Source organism: Sciurus carolinensis, chromosome 15, assembly GCF_902686445.1.
Source record: "Sciurus carolinensis chromosome 15, mSciCar1.2, whole genome shotgun sequence".
Lineage (NCBI taxonomy): Eukaryota > Metazoa > Chordata > Mammalia > Rodentia > Sciuridae > Sciurus > Sciurus carolinensis.
This window is the reverse complement of record NC_062227.1, coordinates 485,716-502,226: the sequence shown is the minus strand read 5'-3', so window position 1 is coordinate 502,226 and position 16,511 is coordinate 485,716. Positions and strand designations below refer to the sequence as shown.

The 16,511-nt window shown below is 56.2% G+C and overlaps 1 protein-coding gene across 1 annotated transcript in view; it reads right to left on the bottom strand.

Moving 5' to 3' along the window:
• Window positions 1–779: 779 nt before the first annotated feature.
• Window positions 780–16,511, bottom strand: part of Twsg1 (twisted gastrulation BMP signaling modulator 1) — a 36,996-nt gene continuing 21,264 nt past the window's right edge. The window contains exons 3-5 of the mRNA XM_047526958.1: window positions 14,153–14,252; window positions 3,669–3,935; window positions 780–2,096 (exon numbers count right to left, since the gene is read on the bottom strand). Of these exons, the coding sequence (XP_047382914.1) occupies window positions 1,915–2,096; window positions 3,669–3,935; window positions 14,153–14,252 (549 nt within the window). The 3' untranslated portion in view covers window positions 780–1,914. The remainder of the gene's footprint in view (window positions 2,097–3,668; window positions 3,936–14,152; window positions 14,253–16,511) is intronic.

Sequence of the window (16,511 nt, the reverse complement as noted above, 5' to 3'; positions counted from 1 at the left end):
AGAGGAGTGCAAGGCCTTGTGACTTGCTGGGAGCTGCGCTGGCAGGGTCATGACCTGCACATGGCTGGTGGTGAAGCCCTGCTGGCCAGTGTGGCGTGGCAGGAGGGAGGACGCACAGCGCCTCCGCATGCTTTGGGGTCACTGCAGGGGAGGAGGGGGCCCCGCCGGGGTCACTGCAGGGGAGGAGGGGGTCCCGCCGGGGTCACTGCAGGGGAGGAGGGGGGTCCCGCCGGGGTCACTGGAGGGGGAGGAGGGGGTTCAATAAATCATCTACTGAAAAATGTATGGGGTGGAAAAGGCACAGCATTTTACAAGTTCATAATGGAAAACTAAAAAATGGTGATCAATGCACTTCAACTGCCTGTCATCGTTAAGAAAATACCACGTGTTGAGAACAAACCCAGAAGCACAACGGAAAGTAGCAAAGGTAAAACGAGGCAGCCAGGCTCCTTCCCACTGCCTGGGCCTTGGCCTTGAGGTGCTGGTGGAGGGAGGACGAGGGAAGGTGGAGGGAGGGTGGAGGAGGACGAGGGAAGGTGGAGGGAAGGTGGAGGGAGGGTGGAGGAGGACGAGGGAAGGTGGAGGGAAGGTGGAGGGAGGGTGGAGGAGGACGAGGGAAGGTAGACAGAGGGAGGGCCAGAGGGAGGGCCAGAGGCGCTTCCATGCACAAGGAGCTGAGGTCTCCCCATGATGCCCCAGAGCCCAAGCTCAGCCTCCTCAGAGGCTGAAGCCCAGGTCCCCGCAGCCTGGGTGACAGTGATCTCAGAGCAGAAACGTCATCCAGCTGTGAACTTTATTGTAATCACAATGTCACAAATAAGCCCGTAACTACTGTTCAGATAATGACTAATACAAACTATCCAACAGCGTTTTCTGTGTGTACGTTAACATAGGAAGACATACAGAGGTATTCCTACAGTTACTTGTGATTCAAATATTTACTAGAGAAATGAGAAGTTCTGTAAAACCAGGAGTTTGTGTGATAAGGCTGGTTTCAGATTCATGCCTGAAGGGCAGCGTATGCAGGCTTCTCTCTACTGAAACAGACAAAAGCTGCACTGGAAACGATCCTGTAGTGCATCTGGAGTGAACGGAGTCTTGAAGAGATCTTAAAACATTCCAGAATTTTAACCTCCCACAATCTGACGCTCACGGGATGAGAACAAGAGAGCCAGACAGAAAGGGACTGTGAAGGACAGGGGCACCGGCCGCCAGGTTTAGTGCTTCTCGCATTCCCAGCACCGAGAGCCCTCCTGTCCACCTCGTGGATGCTCCCGCCTGGGCTGAGGCTGTCACCTCCAGTGTGGCCTGGCTCTCGGCTACCCACCTGCCCCAGGGACAGGCCACTTCCCTGCACGCTGGCTGGCGCCCGAGACACCACACTTGCCTGCAGAGCGTGCTGGGTGCAGCCTCAGGGTGCGCCCCGGGCGCGGGCGAACGAGAGCCTTGCTCAGCGCATCGTCCCGTGCGGACAATGCAGCGGGCGCTTGCTCTCTGCGGCCGGCGGAAGCCCGGGATCTCCGCGTTTCCGGGGCGATCTGAACACCCCTCTGCTCCTGAAGCAGACTCAAGGCACGGTGAAGAGGGGCGCGCCGCAGGATGGCGCTGGGTCCAGGTGCCACGGGAGCCCGGCTCCGGGCAGCGGGTCCTGTGAGCACTAGGAGGAAGCCGCGCAGGCTGAGGACCCAGGTCTCCCAAGGACTCCGGTGCCTGCTCCTCCGACCACCAGTGCTGTGCACCATGGGAAGGAGAGGCCAGGGCCGGCGGAGAGGAGGAGCGCGGGGGCGTCCGGCACCCACCCTGCGCGCACGCGCCTCCTTCCCAGCCCGCCCCGGATCCAGCCATGGACTCGCTGAGCCCCAGCGCGCCTTTCCTTCCGACTCGAGTGCTTGGGTCTCCCCCTCCTGCGCCTCCTTAAAACATGCAGTTCATGCACTTGACGGTTTTGCTGCCGTAGTCGATGCACTCTGGACCGATGCACTCGCAGCAGGCGTTGTGGAACCAGCGGTACTTGGACGCCCCCATGGACTCACAGGAGATCTTACACTGATGTATGGACATGCAGTCGTCAAAGTACACCACTGTGCACATGTGCTCTGGAAGAGAGAGGCGGGATTTCAGAGCGAGCGCTCACAGCCGGGTGCTTTCCACCAGCTGAGCAGGACTGACAGTTAGTTGTCTGTCCCTTATCGCTGGCCCGCACGGGACATAAATGAGGTACAGGAGAAAAGATCTCTGCCAATCGGGCTGAGAATTCTCCCACCACAGCTGAACAAAGCAAAGGGTGTCCTCGTCTCTTCCACCACAGTTTAGACTTTAATCTGAAGGGTAGATTACTGGGCTGAAAAGCTACTTGCTGCTGGATGCAGTGGGGCGTGCCTGTAATCCCAGCGAACCAGGAGGCCAGGCAGGAGGAGTACAGTTTGAAGTCACAGGGGCAAATTATGAGACCCTGTCTCAATATAAAAAAAGAAAGCGGGCTGGGACCCAGCCCAGGGTACAGTGCCTGTCTGGAAGCAGGAAAGGTCCCGGGGTCAACCCTCAGCTCCACAACAAACCTCTCCTAAGTCCATCACTTGGTATGATTTCCTGTGAAGAGAGAACTCTGCAGCCAAAAGAAGGCTGAAAAAATACTATTCTCAGGTTATGATGAGAACTTGAATAAAGTAAGAAACACTGCAGGGGATGGCCACTGGGGAGCCGGACTAATCAGAGGACCTGAGGGGCCAGGGGCCCAGGCAGCCCTGCACACTAAGGAGAGAGCTGCAGCCACACGGGGTGCTGACTCCAGGGAGCTCAGAGGACACTGCCCAGGCCAGCTCCAGGAACTAAGTAGTCTCTGAGCAAAATCTGTGAGTTATTATTTACAGCCCTGGTTATTTACATTTTAACCATGGGAAGAAGGGCAGCAAAACATCTTATTATCATCTTCCACATATTTCTGATGTTTTCTGAAACCCAGAATTTGTTGCATAAAGTACTTTAACCTAAGAGAAAATAAGAATTATTGAATATTTAAGAAAGATTAAAATCAACATTTTATGGAATCTGTTATTTGACAAAAGTCACTTTGCTTTTGCTATCCACGTCCAGAGTCCCTCTGCTCTGTCGGGGCAGGTTGTGCCGGAGGACAGGACAGCAGTAGGTGAGGGGTGGGAATCACCGCAGCGGGGCACTGTGTCCCTTCTGTGGCAGAGCTGGAACCTGTTGCGCTTCAGAAACCTACCAGCTCTTTAGACTCAACTCCTTGCCCTCGGTGACCCCACTGACGCGCCAGTGTGCTCCTCCGGTTTCCACTCCCTTGGGAGCAGAAGTGCAGAGGGCCGGCTGGAGCGAGTGAACCGGGGCGAGGTGTCCACACGCGTGCTCCTAGGGGAGGTGCAGCCACAGCGCCAATGCTATGATGGAACCCTGGCTTTGGGGGCGCGGGGTGAGCAATGCCCTGCTGCGTGGGCAGCGCTGGCGCCTGGGGAGTTAGCGGTGGGGCCTGCCGCAAGTGGACACCAGCGTGAGCGCCCTGGCCAGCAGCGGGGAGCTCTGCGCTGCACTGCCGGCTTGCTCCTGGGGGTTTCTGGAGTCTGGAATTTACTCACGACTACCCAGATTCATGCAGGTGTCGCAGGGCCCGGGAGACCCAGAGGCTGGGAGGGCAGTCCCCTGGCGGTTACCTTTGTCACCGGAGTAAGGTGCATGGACGTTATTGCTGGGCAGGGACACGTTCTGCTGGTGCGGCGGATTCACGGTCTCCAGGAAGGAGACCAGGTTCTCGTGGTGAGAGAGCTCCTCGGCCACGGGGAAGGAGACGACGTTCCAGTGCAGCTGGGTGTCACCCTCGGTGAGCGCGCGGAAGAGCGAGGGGATGGGCTCGTGCAGGTCCTCCACGGTGCTCTTGGAGGTGGGGGGCGTGTCGCTGTAGTTGCGAGGGTTGCACATGCCTGGGGGAGAGTTTGCTGTCCTCACTGAGGTGGCCGCAGGGTGGCTGCTGCCCCGTGGTCAGCCGGCCCTGTGGATGCTCTCCCGCCGGCTCCTGTGGAGGCTCCCTCTACCCCAGGAACCAGAGCCCCTGGAGGGGGAGAGTCCAGGCCCTCAGCACAGCACGGCCTGAACCGGGAACCCTGTTCTGTGACAAAGGAGGAGCTCAGTGAGCAACAGGGTCTGTGAAAAACCCACAGGAGGCCATCGGAGGGGGTCCCGTGGACTCAGATGACGTTTTTTTTGGTACTGGGAACAGCCCAGGGGTGCTCCACCAGGGAGACACATCCCCAGCCCTTTTTATTTTTCGACGGGGCCTTGCTAAGTTGCTGAGGCTGGCCAGACTTGGCATCCTCCTTTCTCCTGCCTCAGCCTCCCCAGTGGCTGGGATGACTGGCGTGTGCCACCACACTGCTTAGATCTTGAAAGAAGGATATCTGTGGGTTGTCACCTCGTGAACAAACAGGATCCAAGGAGTGCGCGTGTTAAAACTAAGTGAATAAATGAGGGAGGGCAAGGAACCCTCTGAGCCACTGAAGAGATGCAGGTGGAACAGAGGAGACAGACCGCCACCATCCGGACCCCCACAGGCACGTCCGCTCTGATGAGAGAAGCCAGCGGGTGCCAAGGCTGGGGGCGGGAGGGACGGCATGTGCCGATGGAGTCTGGAAGACCCTGCCAAGTGCCAACTGGCTGCGGAGGGGTTCATGGTGGTCAGGAGATGGAGGTGACGTCACAGATGGGACAGGTGGATGCTGTGTCACCTGGCACAGGCAGTGACAGTGACGGGTTGCCCAGGAGGTGTGACTGAAGCAAGGTCACGGGCTGTGTCAGGTGGGCAGGGGTGAGGTCTGCACCCCAAAGCTGCCAGGCACAGACAAGGACGTCTCGGATGGAAGGACTTGGAGGTCTGACACTGAGGCACTCACAGACGGGAGCACAGGGCCTGCCGGGGCGGGCAGTCTGTGGGTGTGGGAAGCGGCCTGATGTGGAGGACATGGATTGTGGAGAGGTCCGTGTTGCTGGAAGTGGTGATGGGGCCTCAGGTGTGAACTGCTTTCTAAAGACCCACAGACGAGCGAAAGTGTGAGAGAGAGAGAGAGAGTGTGTGTGTGTGTGTGTATGCGAGTGTGAGTGTATGTGTGTGTGAAAGTGTGTGTGTGAGTGTGTATGTGAGTGTGTGTATGTGAGTGTGTGTGGTGAGAGAGTGTGTGTGTGAGTGTGTGTGTAAGTGTGTGAGTGTGTGACTGTGTGAGTGTGTGGTGAGTGTGTGTGTGTATGCGAGTGTGTGTGAGAGAGTGTGTGAGTGTGTGTGAGAGAGAGTGTGTGTGTGTGAGTGTGTGTGAGTGTGGGTGGTGAGAGTGTGTGTGTGAGTGTGTGGGGGGACACTGAGCAACGAGCCAATGTGATCACAAAGTGTTAAGACCCGAGAATCTGGTGAGGGTTCGGAACACAGGAGGCTTTCTACCCTTCTAGCAAAATCTCTATGCCTGGAATTATTTCAAAATGAATTGTTGAAAAAAATAGTTTGTTTGTTTTTTTTGGGGTGCTGGGGATGGAACCCAGGGCCTCATGCTTGCAAGGCAAGCACTCTACCAGCTGAGCTATCTCCCCAGCCCCAAAAAAAATAGTTTTAAAAGGAGAACATGGACGGAGGGACTTTGAGAAAACCTCCTTCCAGGGCTCTTGCCATGAAGGCGAGGACTGAGCTGGCCCAGGCTCAGCCTGTGCAGAGAGGGTCCCTCCTCGCCACGGGCTGGGCGGAGGCTGCTGTGAGCTGAGCAGTCCCGCGCCCAGGGCAGCGTGCTCGGCAGCGTGCTGGGGGAGGCGGTCAGTGGCAAGAGTAACTGGGACAGAACCCTCTGGGCTACGTTTAGCTTTCAAAAGCTAAATCTTTCTTCCTTCCATTTTTCCTTCCCATCCATTAAATCCAGAGAGGAGAAAGGCTTCTCGTTTGTTTTTCACACTTTTTTGGTTTAAGAAACACTGCAAGAGCCGAGAAGGATGTACACACTTGTGCATAAATCGTGCTCTTCACAAACTCTCACACCCAAGCCTCAACCACTGGACGGGACAGAAGTGAGTGGCCGTCTGACTCCCGGGAGGGGGAGCGGTCCCAGACCCGGAGTGACGGGTGCAACCTCGCCCGCTGGGGGTGGAGCCGCGGCCACACCTCGTCCTGCTGCATGGCCACTGCCGAGTCTGGTAACCCCTCTTCGAGGGACCCTCCCAGGCGAGCCTCCTTTTGTGAAGTGTGCGTCCGACTCTCTGACCGGGTCACTTCCCAAGGAAGCATCACGGGAGACGCGGGCATGCGACTCTGACCTCACTTCCTGCCGTGGCCTTCCAAGTACAGGGACTGTGACTGACCTCCAGATGTGCTGTCCTGCTCGGGAAAGAACCCTTTGAAACTTCTGGAGCTCCTTAGTTGCCCTTTTCACCATGAACGGGGCCAACTTCTGGTCTGAGAGGTCTGAGTTCGCTCGGGACGCAGCAGAAGCACCTGCCAGCACCCTGTGGTCCGCCCCGTGGTTGGAGAGCTCTTCTCTAATCGGAGGCTGCCCTGGAGCCCGCTCTTCTCTTCCTGATCACTTCCCTGAGATTCTGTTGCTGTTTTGTATTCTTTCCCTACACAGTAATTTAAACACTAATTATAAATGTAACTGCTAAACTGGTTTTGCAAATGATAGTCATAACTGGCAATAACTGAAAGACACGGATTTTAAATCCGTAAGTGAACAGTGGCTTAGTGGTAGAGCACCCCTGGGTTCAATCCCCAGGACAAAACAAACAGAAAACAAAAGCCCAGGATGAACACATCCAAAAGCTATATGCAAACAAAGAAGCACACAGCATCCCACGGGACTGGGGGCCAGCACAGCTCCAAGTCTAGAGGGAGACGAAATTAGCTACATAAAAATAAAACTTTCTGGATGAAAAATAGCAAAGAAAGTCAAAATACAAATGATCAATGAAAACATACTCATAACACAGGTGTTGCAGTTATAGCCTCACTATGTAGATTTCAAAACTCCTTGAAGAAGAAAAAAGACAGTAGAAAAGTGGATAATATATAAGAATAAACAATTCAAAGAAATATAGTCCTTAAACATGAACGGACACTCCACCTCACTAGTAGTAAGACACAGGAAAACTAAAATCGCACCATTTCTTCCCATCAGATTAACAAATGCCCAGAAGCCCGTTACCAACAGCAACGGAGTTCAGCGGGGTAACTGCTTTTCTCTTTTAAGGAAGTCTGTAATTAACTGATCTGGGCGTGGTGCTGTGGATGGAACCCGGTGCCCCACGGGTGCGAGGCGAGCGCTCACCACTAAGCCCAGCTCAGCGCAGCGTGCAGCTCTGGAGCGATGCTGAGCGAGTCCCTGCCGTCACAGCACCCTGGGGAAGGCATAACGGACACAGCCCTCGGGAGCAGAGTCTGGACAGCAGCACAGCTACACAGGTGCCGCCAGGGTCACTCCTGCAGCAGCACAGCTACACAGGTGCCGCCAGGGTCACTCCTGCAGCAGCACAGCTACACAGGTGCCACCAGGGTCACCCCTGCAGCAGCACAGCTACACAGGTGCCACCCAGTCACTCCTGCAGCAGCACAGCTACACAGGTGCCACCCAGGGTCACTCCTGCAGCAGCACAGCTACACAGGTGCCGCCCAGGGTCACCCCTGCAGCAGCACAGCTACACAGGTGCCACCCAGGGTCACCCCTGCAGCAGCACAGCTACACAGGTGCCGCCAGGGTCACTCCTGCAGCAGCACAGCTACACAGGTGCCACCCAGTCACTCCTGCAGCAGCACAGCTACACAGGTGCCACCCAGTCACTCCTGCAGCAGCACAGCTACACAGGTGCCACCAGGGTCACTCCTGCAGCAGCACAGCTACACAGGTGCCGCCCAGGGTCACCCCTGCAGCAGCACAGCTACACAGGTGCCACCCAGTCACTCCTGCAGCAGCACAGCTACACAGGTGCCACCAGGGTCACTCCTGCAGCAGCACAGCTACACAGGTGCCGCCCAGGGTCACCCCTGCAGCAGCACAGCTACACAGGTGCCACCCAGTCACTCCTGCAGCAGCACAGCTACACAGGTGCCACCCAGGGTCACCCCTGCAGCAGCACAGCTACACAGGTGCCGCCCAGGGTCACTCCTGCAGCAGCACAGCTACACAGGTGCCACCCAGTCACTCCTGCAGCAGCACAGCTACACAGGTGCCACCCAGGGTCACTCCTGCAGCAGCACAGCTACACAGGTGCCACCCAGTCACTCCTGCAGCAGCACAGCTACACAGGTGCCGCCCAGGGTCACTCCTGCAGCAGCACAGCTACACAGGTGCCGCCTAGGGTCACTCCTGCAGCAGCACAGCTACACAGGTGCCGCCCAGGGTCACCCCTGCAGCAGCACAGCTACACAGGTGCCGCCCAGGGTCACTCCTGCAGCAGCACAGCTACACAGGTGCCGCCCAGGGTCACCCCTGCAGCAGCACAGCTACACAGGTGCCGCCCAGGGTCACTCCTGCAGCAGCACAGCTACACAGGTGCCGCCCAGTCACTCCTGCAAGGCGCAGACTGGAGCGACCCGAGGCTGTGCGTGCTGAGTGAGCACACAGGGAAGTCTGAAAGGTGAGAGGAGGCAGGGCGCAAGGCCACGCAGGTGAGCACCCTGTGTGACAACTGCGAACCTCGTGGACTTTCAAACCCAGGCCCCAGGTCCAGCTGTCCTCATCAGCCCAGGCTTGGCCACCCTGTGGTCCACCCTCCAAGTGTCCTTGCTTGAACGAGGAATACGGATGAGGCAGGAAGCAGAGCAAGGAGACCGAGACGGCCACGAGCCCCATCCGGCCCTGCTGTGGACGTTGTCTGTCCTGTGTCAATGTTTTACATCCTCACAACATAAGAGCAGCTGGCCTTGGTGGTCACACCTGTGATCCCAACACCAGAGGCCGAGGCAGGAGGATCGCAAGTTCAAGGTCAGCCTCAGCAACTCAGATGCTGTCTCCAAGAGTGAAAACGGGCTGGGGAGGTGGCTCGGTGGCTAAGCAGCCCTGGGCTCAATCTCTGGTGTCTGTGCGCACACACGCACGCACACACAGACACCCCAAACACAGAACTAAACCAGAAGGAAACGACCCTGAGACTGAAAACAAATGAACATGACAGACCTTACTTTACATCAAGCTGCTCACACAGCTGCTCAGGAGATGGTTCTAGGTGGTCTGGGAACAGAACTGAGTTTGCATCTTCAGCAAATATTCGAGAATCAGCAACCTCAAATTTTATTTAATCATCTCATTGATTTATGATCATAAAAGCATATATTGTTAAACGATCAAAATAACTCTTTAAATAAATTCCTTCACACAGAAAAGATATAAATGAACTGAAACGTATAAGTAGGAACCAAAAATTTCAGATTACAAGAAGTTATAAATATAAAATCAAAGAAATAAAACCGTTTAATTTTAAAATTGAATCAGTGTGAACTCAAAGCAGGCCGTCCCGTCCTGTGCCAGCCCACTGGAAAGGCCTGGAGAGGCCCCGGCACAGCCACAACACCGCCACGTCTGGACGAAGTCTCTAACCGCCATCTTCCCTTCAGGGAACCAAGGCTCCTGGAGAAATCCCAGATGTAAGGCTCGTGGGCCGAGTCTGGGAGTCTGAGGCTGACAGAAACAGAGACCACACCAGAAGAGCTCGGGGCCTTTGGGAGGATCTGAAAGGCCCCTACTAGCCAGGGATGAGATAATTTGAAGAAGGAGGAAAAAAAAGACAGCAACTGAATAAAACACTAACATATATCTTAAAGACCCATGATTTCATCACAAAAGCAAACAGGCAAGCGAAAAGGAAACGAAACCTACTGAGCCTTAAAGGAATCTGCAGGCACAGAGTCAATACTCTGCAAAGGGGTGAAGAGAAAGAACGGGGGCCTGGGGAGATAGCTCAGTCGGTAGAGTGCTTGCCTTGTAAGCACAAGGCTGGGTTCGATCCCCAGCACCCAAAAAAAAAAAAAAAAAAAAAAAAAAAGAACGGAGTATCTTGCATTTGCTAATCCATCCTGTATTTCAGGTGAGCAATGGGCCGTGCTGGGTAGAGAAGCTCCACCCAGCAGAGTCCCGGCTGGTAACAACTGCAGAAGTGGCGAAAGAGAGAGAAGGCCGCTGCTTCACAACTCCAAGGACGGCGGCTTCACCCGGCGCTGACCACCACTTGCCACCAAGAGTGGCATGCTCCCTGTCCAAACCCAGGGACCAGTTTGGGCATCAGCAGACGCAGGACATCGGGTGTGGCCTGCCTGCTGAGGTGCACTCTGTGCCTCCCCACAAGCGAGCCTGGATCTAATTTACATCCAGCCTCTTGGACAGAGTGGCCACAGGAAGCCACCACCACATCCAGAGCGAGGTCTCCTTTCCATCAAAACTGACGGGCTTCTTCAAAAAGAAGAGGCGGGCGGGAACAGTCTAGAAAACAAACATAAGGAGCCTCGACCACCCATACAGCAAGTGGGCTCTGCTTCTTGATATGGGTAAAACGACGAGAGAAGACCTTCAGTCCGCCAGAGGAATCCGAGTGTGGGCAGGATGGGTGTGAGAAGACTAAAGGAGGCTGCTAACTGGACGTCATAAGAGAAGTCGGTCTTTGTCTGAGAAACACGACTAAAGTATTTGGGTGGTACTGTGAAATGACGGACCTCATAATACCGCAGAAAACCAAAAAGGATGAGGAGGGACAGGAGCAGGTGAACAGGCTGGCCACCATCCATGGCCGCTGCGGCAGAGGAGGAGCACCCAGCAGTTCACTGGACTTGTCTGTGTGTTCAGCTAGAGAGCAGAACCCTGAACGAGGCACCTCCACCCCAGCAGCACAGCAGCAAGGCGGGCGAGACCTGGGGTTCCGAAACTGCAGGAGAGGCAGATGCTGGACAGGCGGGTGAGGCCAGACCCTCGAGTTAACCCTGTCTTCAGGAGAACCCAGAAGAGGGGAAGGAGCTCACGCCTGGGTGGGAAGGAACACAGGGACAGGCAGGAGGAGGCTGTGCCCCACAGGGAGTGCATGGAAAGGCTCCCGCAAGGACAGCAGGCAGGGCTGTGGCCAGGAGGGCTGCGGCAGAAACACCTGGAGCGTCTGCGTTCTACCCTGTGCAGTGGGAGAGACACCTGGAGCGTCTGCATTCTACCCTGGACCGCGGGAGAGACACCTGGAGCGTCTGCACTGTACCCTGGTCCGCGGGAGAGACACCTGGAGCGTCTGCACTGTACCCTGTGCAGCGGGAGAGACACCTGGAGCGTCTACACTGTACCCTGTGCAGCGGGAGAGACACCTGGAGCGCCTGCACTGTACCCTGGGCTGCGGGAGAGACACCTGGAGCGTCTGCACTGTACCCTGTGCAGCGGGAGAGACACCTGGAGCGTCTGCACTGTACCCTGGTCCGCGGGAGAGACACCTGGAGCGTCTGCACTGTACCCTGTGCAGCGGGAGAGACACCTGGAGCGTCTGCACTGTACCCTGTGCAGCGGGAGAGACACCTGGAGCGTCTGCACTGTACCCTGGTCCGCGGGAGAGACACCTGGAGCGTCTGCACTGTACCCTGTGCAGCGGGAGAGACACCTGGAGCGTCTGTGGTGTACCCTGTGCAGCGGGAGAGACACCTGGAGCGCCTGCACTGTACCCTGTGCAGCGGGAGAGACACCTGGAGCGCCTGCACTGTACCCTGTGCAGCGGGAGAGACACCTGGAGCGCCTGCACTGTACCCTGTGCAGCGGGAGAGACACCTGGAGCGTCTGCACTGTACCCTGTGCAGCGGGAGAGACACCTGGAGCGCCTGCACTGTACCCTGGTCTGCGGGAGAGACACCTGGAGCGTCTGCACTGTACCCTGTGCAGCGGGAGAGACACCTGGAGCGTCTGCACTGTACCCTGTGCAGCGGGAGAGACACCTGGAGCGTCTGCACTGTACCCTGTGCAGCGGGAGAGACACCTGGAGCGCCTGCACTGTACCCTGGTCTGCGGGAGAGACACCTGGAGCGCCTGCACTGTACCCTGTGCAGCGGGAGAGACACCTGGAGCGCCTGCACTGTACCCTGTGCAGCGGGAGAGACACCTGGAGCGTCTGCACTGTACCCTGTGCAGCGGGAGAGACACCTGGAGCGTCTGCACTGTACCCTGGTCCGCGGGAGAGACACCTGGAGCGTCTGCACTGTACCCTGGGCTGCGGGAGAGACACCTGGAGCGTCTGCACTGTACCCTGGGCAGCGGGAGAGACACCTGGAGCGCCTGCACTGTACCCTGTGCAGCGGGAGAGACACCTGGAGCGTCTGCACTGTACCCTGGGCAGCGGGAGAGACACCTGGAGCGCCTGCACTGTACCCTGGGCAGCGGGAGAGACACCTGGAGCGTCTGCACTGTACCCTGTGCAGCGGGAGAGACACCTGGAGCGTCTGCACTGTACCCTGTGCAGCGGGAGAGACACCTGGAGCGTCTGTGGTGTACCCTGGTCCACAGGAGAGACCCTACCTGCAGTGCTTCTTAGAAAAAACAAGGCATGACTCTCCTAGAAGCAGCAGATGGATGGACTGTGACCATGGTGCGTTGGTTAACACTCACACTCACTCACACACACATGGGTGACACAGTCAACACAGGTTTTGGCCGTGTGTGAGGACACGTGTGCACTGTGGCTCCACCTGCGTTCGGGTGTGTCCGTGTAGAAGGGTTGATGCTACTTCCTCTTCTACTTTATTGTACACATTATTTATATTTAGTGCTCTGAAACAATCCGAAGCTGCTTTCATCCAGGGGACATGAAATGGTCACGGCCATCAGAAGTGTGGAGCGCCCCGTGGGCTCAGAGTTCACTGGGGTCATGGAGCACGGAGCCCTCTCTGGGCAGACGCCCACCATGCCAGCTGCCGAGAGACCAAGAACAGCACGAGGGGACAGAGGACTGTGTGCGCTGCGCTCAGGACTCGCCACAGAGCCGTGGGAACAGTGACGCCCACACCACCTGCACCCGCAGGAAGCACGCGCATGGTGCTGGGCCAGGGACGGGGCTGCGGCCACAGCCCCAAGGGCCCTCGACAAGACGCTCTCCACGCCGTGCTGAGGGCCCACGGCTCCACCCCCAGGTGGGTGCGTTTCCAGGTGGATTCAGACATGAACCCTGGGTTACTGGGGTTACTGGGAAGCTACTGGGAAGACAAGACAGTGGAATCCTCGCCATGCGACAGGAGACCGACCGATAGTCCCTAAGATAAGAGTACCGAGGGCAGAAAAAGAGCTCACTCAGGACCACGGGAGCGTGAGCTGAGGCGGAAGGTGGGGCACAGGACCGAGGCCTGCAGGGAGGCGGACGGGACTGCTGGGGTCCTCCTGCCTCTGAGGCCCGCAGGGCTCTTGCTGTGACAAAATGAGTCAGCGTGCAACAGGGCACGTGCTTCCTCGCTATGCAGGCTGTGCTTGCAGGACCGCAGGCCCAGCGCTGAGAGCAAGGGTGCTCGCGGCCACCTGAGGGGCACGAGAAGGGGGTCGGCCAGGACAAGGATGCCAGAGGAGCCTTAGGGTCTCCTCCTCAACACCAAGGACAGCACTCCCCAACACAGGTGCACTTGTCACTTAGCACACCTTGGGGAACGTTCCAGCTGCTTCTCATAGAACAGTTCCTAGTAACAAAACAGTGCTGCTTATGAAAAGTTCAACAGGGCTGGGCCGCGGCTCGGTGGAGGAGCCCGGGTTCAATTCTCAGCATCGCGAAAGAACAAAGGAATGAATAAAGGTTCATCAACATCTAAAAAGATCTTTTAAAAACTCCACAGCACAGAAGATTTCAAATGAAAAGCAAGAATACCACATCTTGGAGCCTCTCCTCTGCCTCCCAAGGACATGCACTTTACATTTCCTCCCCAGCTTTTCCTATGAAGAGGACACGTAAATGTCTGCACCGTGCAACACGAGCGTCCTGGAGACGCCGTGCTCCCCTGCTCGTGCTCCCCTGCTCGTGCCCCCCTGCTCGCCGCCTGCGGCCACCTGGCGCAAACACACAGCACGCTCCTGCTGCCCCGCCCCTTTCCGCCGGGGCTGGGGACGCACCCGGGGTCCTGCAGCGCTGCGCCCAGCCCCTCCAGGCTCCTGAGCAGGACCCGTGGCCCGCGGTCCGCGGTGACACTCACCCACACAGTCGCAGCACTCGTCCCAGAGGGCCCCGAGGCACAGCATGCACTCCTTACAGCACGAGCAGTTCCCCTCGCCAGGCCGGCACTGGCAGAGCTCCTGCAAGCGACAGGACAGGGCACGATTCAGACGTCTGACGCGGCTGCTCTTCAGGAAGAGGAGAGGTGAGGTTTACACGCGGCGCGGTTGCTTCCCCTTCCCGGGCACGTTGGGCAGGTACTCCAGGCGGAGCCGGAGCCGGAGCCCAGCCCTGTTGACAGGATGGCTTATCAAACATCATGAACTATTTGCAGGAACATAAGGGTCTCCAATGTCAAGTTGTTGTTTTTCCCTTTTGGACACAGTGAATACATATCAGATACTTTTATCTTACTTTGAAACAAAGGAAACAATTTATAACTTAAAACTTTAACCCCCATACCACCTCAACATACAAGTCAGTACACGAACAAGTGCTTTTCAGGTATTCGATTTGTTGTTCAAATTAATATAAATGAACAGTCAACTTGTGGTGGGACCTGTGGTTTCTCAATATGTAAAATGTGAATAAAGTATCTGCTACAAAATGCTACTCTGAGCCAAGCATGGTGGTCCTCGCCTGTCATTCCAGCAACTTGGGAGGCTGAGGCAGGAGGACTGCAAGTTCAAGGCCAGCCTCAGCAATTTAGCAAGATCCTGTCTCAAAATAATAAATAAAAAGGGCTGGGATGTGGCTTACTGGTTAAGTACCCTGGTGTTGGGGGCTATGCCATGTGGACTCGCCAAGATGGCGCCTGGCAGCCAGCCAGAAGCTGTTTTGATCACATCGGTGGTAGGCGTGCACAGGTGTTCCCGAGTGCTCCTGCTCCGCCTGCTTGTGATTGGGCAGCTGGCTCCTCCCCTGATCTCAACTGGCGTGGACCCGCCCTCCGCCTCCTGGAGGGAATATAAGCGGGCAATAGGTAGAAGGCAAAGAGCAGCAGCTAGCAAAAAGAAGCAGAGAAGCCATTAGCAGAAAGGAAGAAGAAGTGGCAAGCAGATAGAAGCAGCGAGTAGGGGCAGCGGCGGAAGGCAGATCGCAGAGCGGAGAACTGAGAACACATCTTTAGGCTGCAGATCACAGATCGCAGTACGCAGGACACATCACTAAAGCACCTTAGGTAGACGCACCCTTAGTTCACAGGATGCAGGACGCACATTTAAGAAGAAGCAGCAGAACTAAGAAGACATGGATCTCTGAAAGTGTAGTCTCTCTCTCTCTTAAGCAAAGTCTCTCTTTCTCTCTCTTAAGCAAAGCCTCTCTCTCTCTCTCCTCTCAAAGCAAGTAAACCTCATTTCCTCTATCCTCCATAAACAAGCAAGTAAGTAAGTAGCTCAGAAATAGAAGTAGCTCAGTTTCCAGTTCATCACTCATAAAGACCCGTGCAAATTGTTGCTGCAGGTGGTGACAAATATCCACAGATTTGGTACCGCAAAGAGCCAGCGATACCCTGGGGTCAATCTCTGGTAACACACACGCATTCAGGATATTTTTATTGACCCATAACATGTAAAAAATGTCGTTCTTGCTGTGGTACTTAATTACAAAGAAGGTGGAAATGAACTTCCACCTCTATATCCCCTCTTCAGTAGCTCCTCGGGGCCTCTCCTCTTATTAAGGGACAGGGTCCATTTCCAGGCCCTCTGGGTTTAGGTGATTTGATGGACAGATTCAGCGGCAGCGACTTCACGCTGGCTCCGAGGCCCCCAGCAGGCTGCAGCGTGCCAGCTGTTTCTGTGGGAGCCTCCCCAGCTGCCCTGTGGCGCTGAGGTAAGGGCCTGTGACAGGCCGGGCCACCGGAAGTCGTCCGAGGCCAGCAGCCTCCACCCAGCTGGACTAGGCCCACACTGCCAACCTCAGACACAGGAGCCAAAGCCCTTTGTTTAACCAGGGGTGCGTCACTCCAGAGCCAACTGTGCCGCCTGCGTTCTGAAGGAGACCCTGACCCGTCTCCCAGGTCCCCAGACTGCCACTCCTCAACAAACAGAAATGGGATTCTGCAGTCCCCCTGACCACCTGGCTTCCCGGGCTTGAGAGATACTGGATGTATCTGCAGGAAAGAACGCTACATTTTACTATTTGGATAGAAGTAACTTACGCTAAAACTGATTTTACTCTCAGGCTTAGAAGGAACTTCACAGGTTAACTAGACCATCCTTCCATCCAAGGCTAGAATCTTCTGCAATGTTCCACTGACAAGTGGGCATCTCAGCCCTCAGCTGATGAGGGGTTTAAGAACCCCAAAGAGTCTGTCCCACGCTCCTAATGCTCCAGTAACGTTTTCTCTTCTTCTTCTTAGTGGTACTGAGGGTTGAGTCCAGGGTCCTCCACCACCAAAA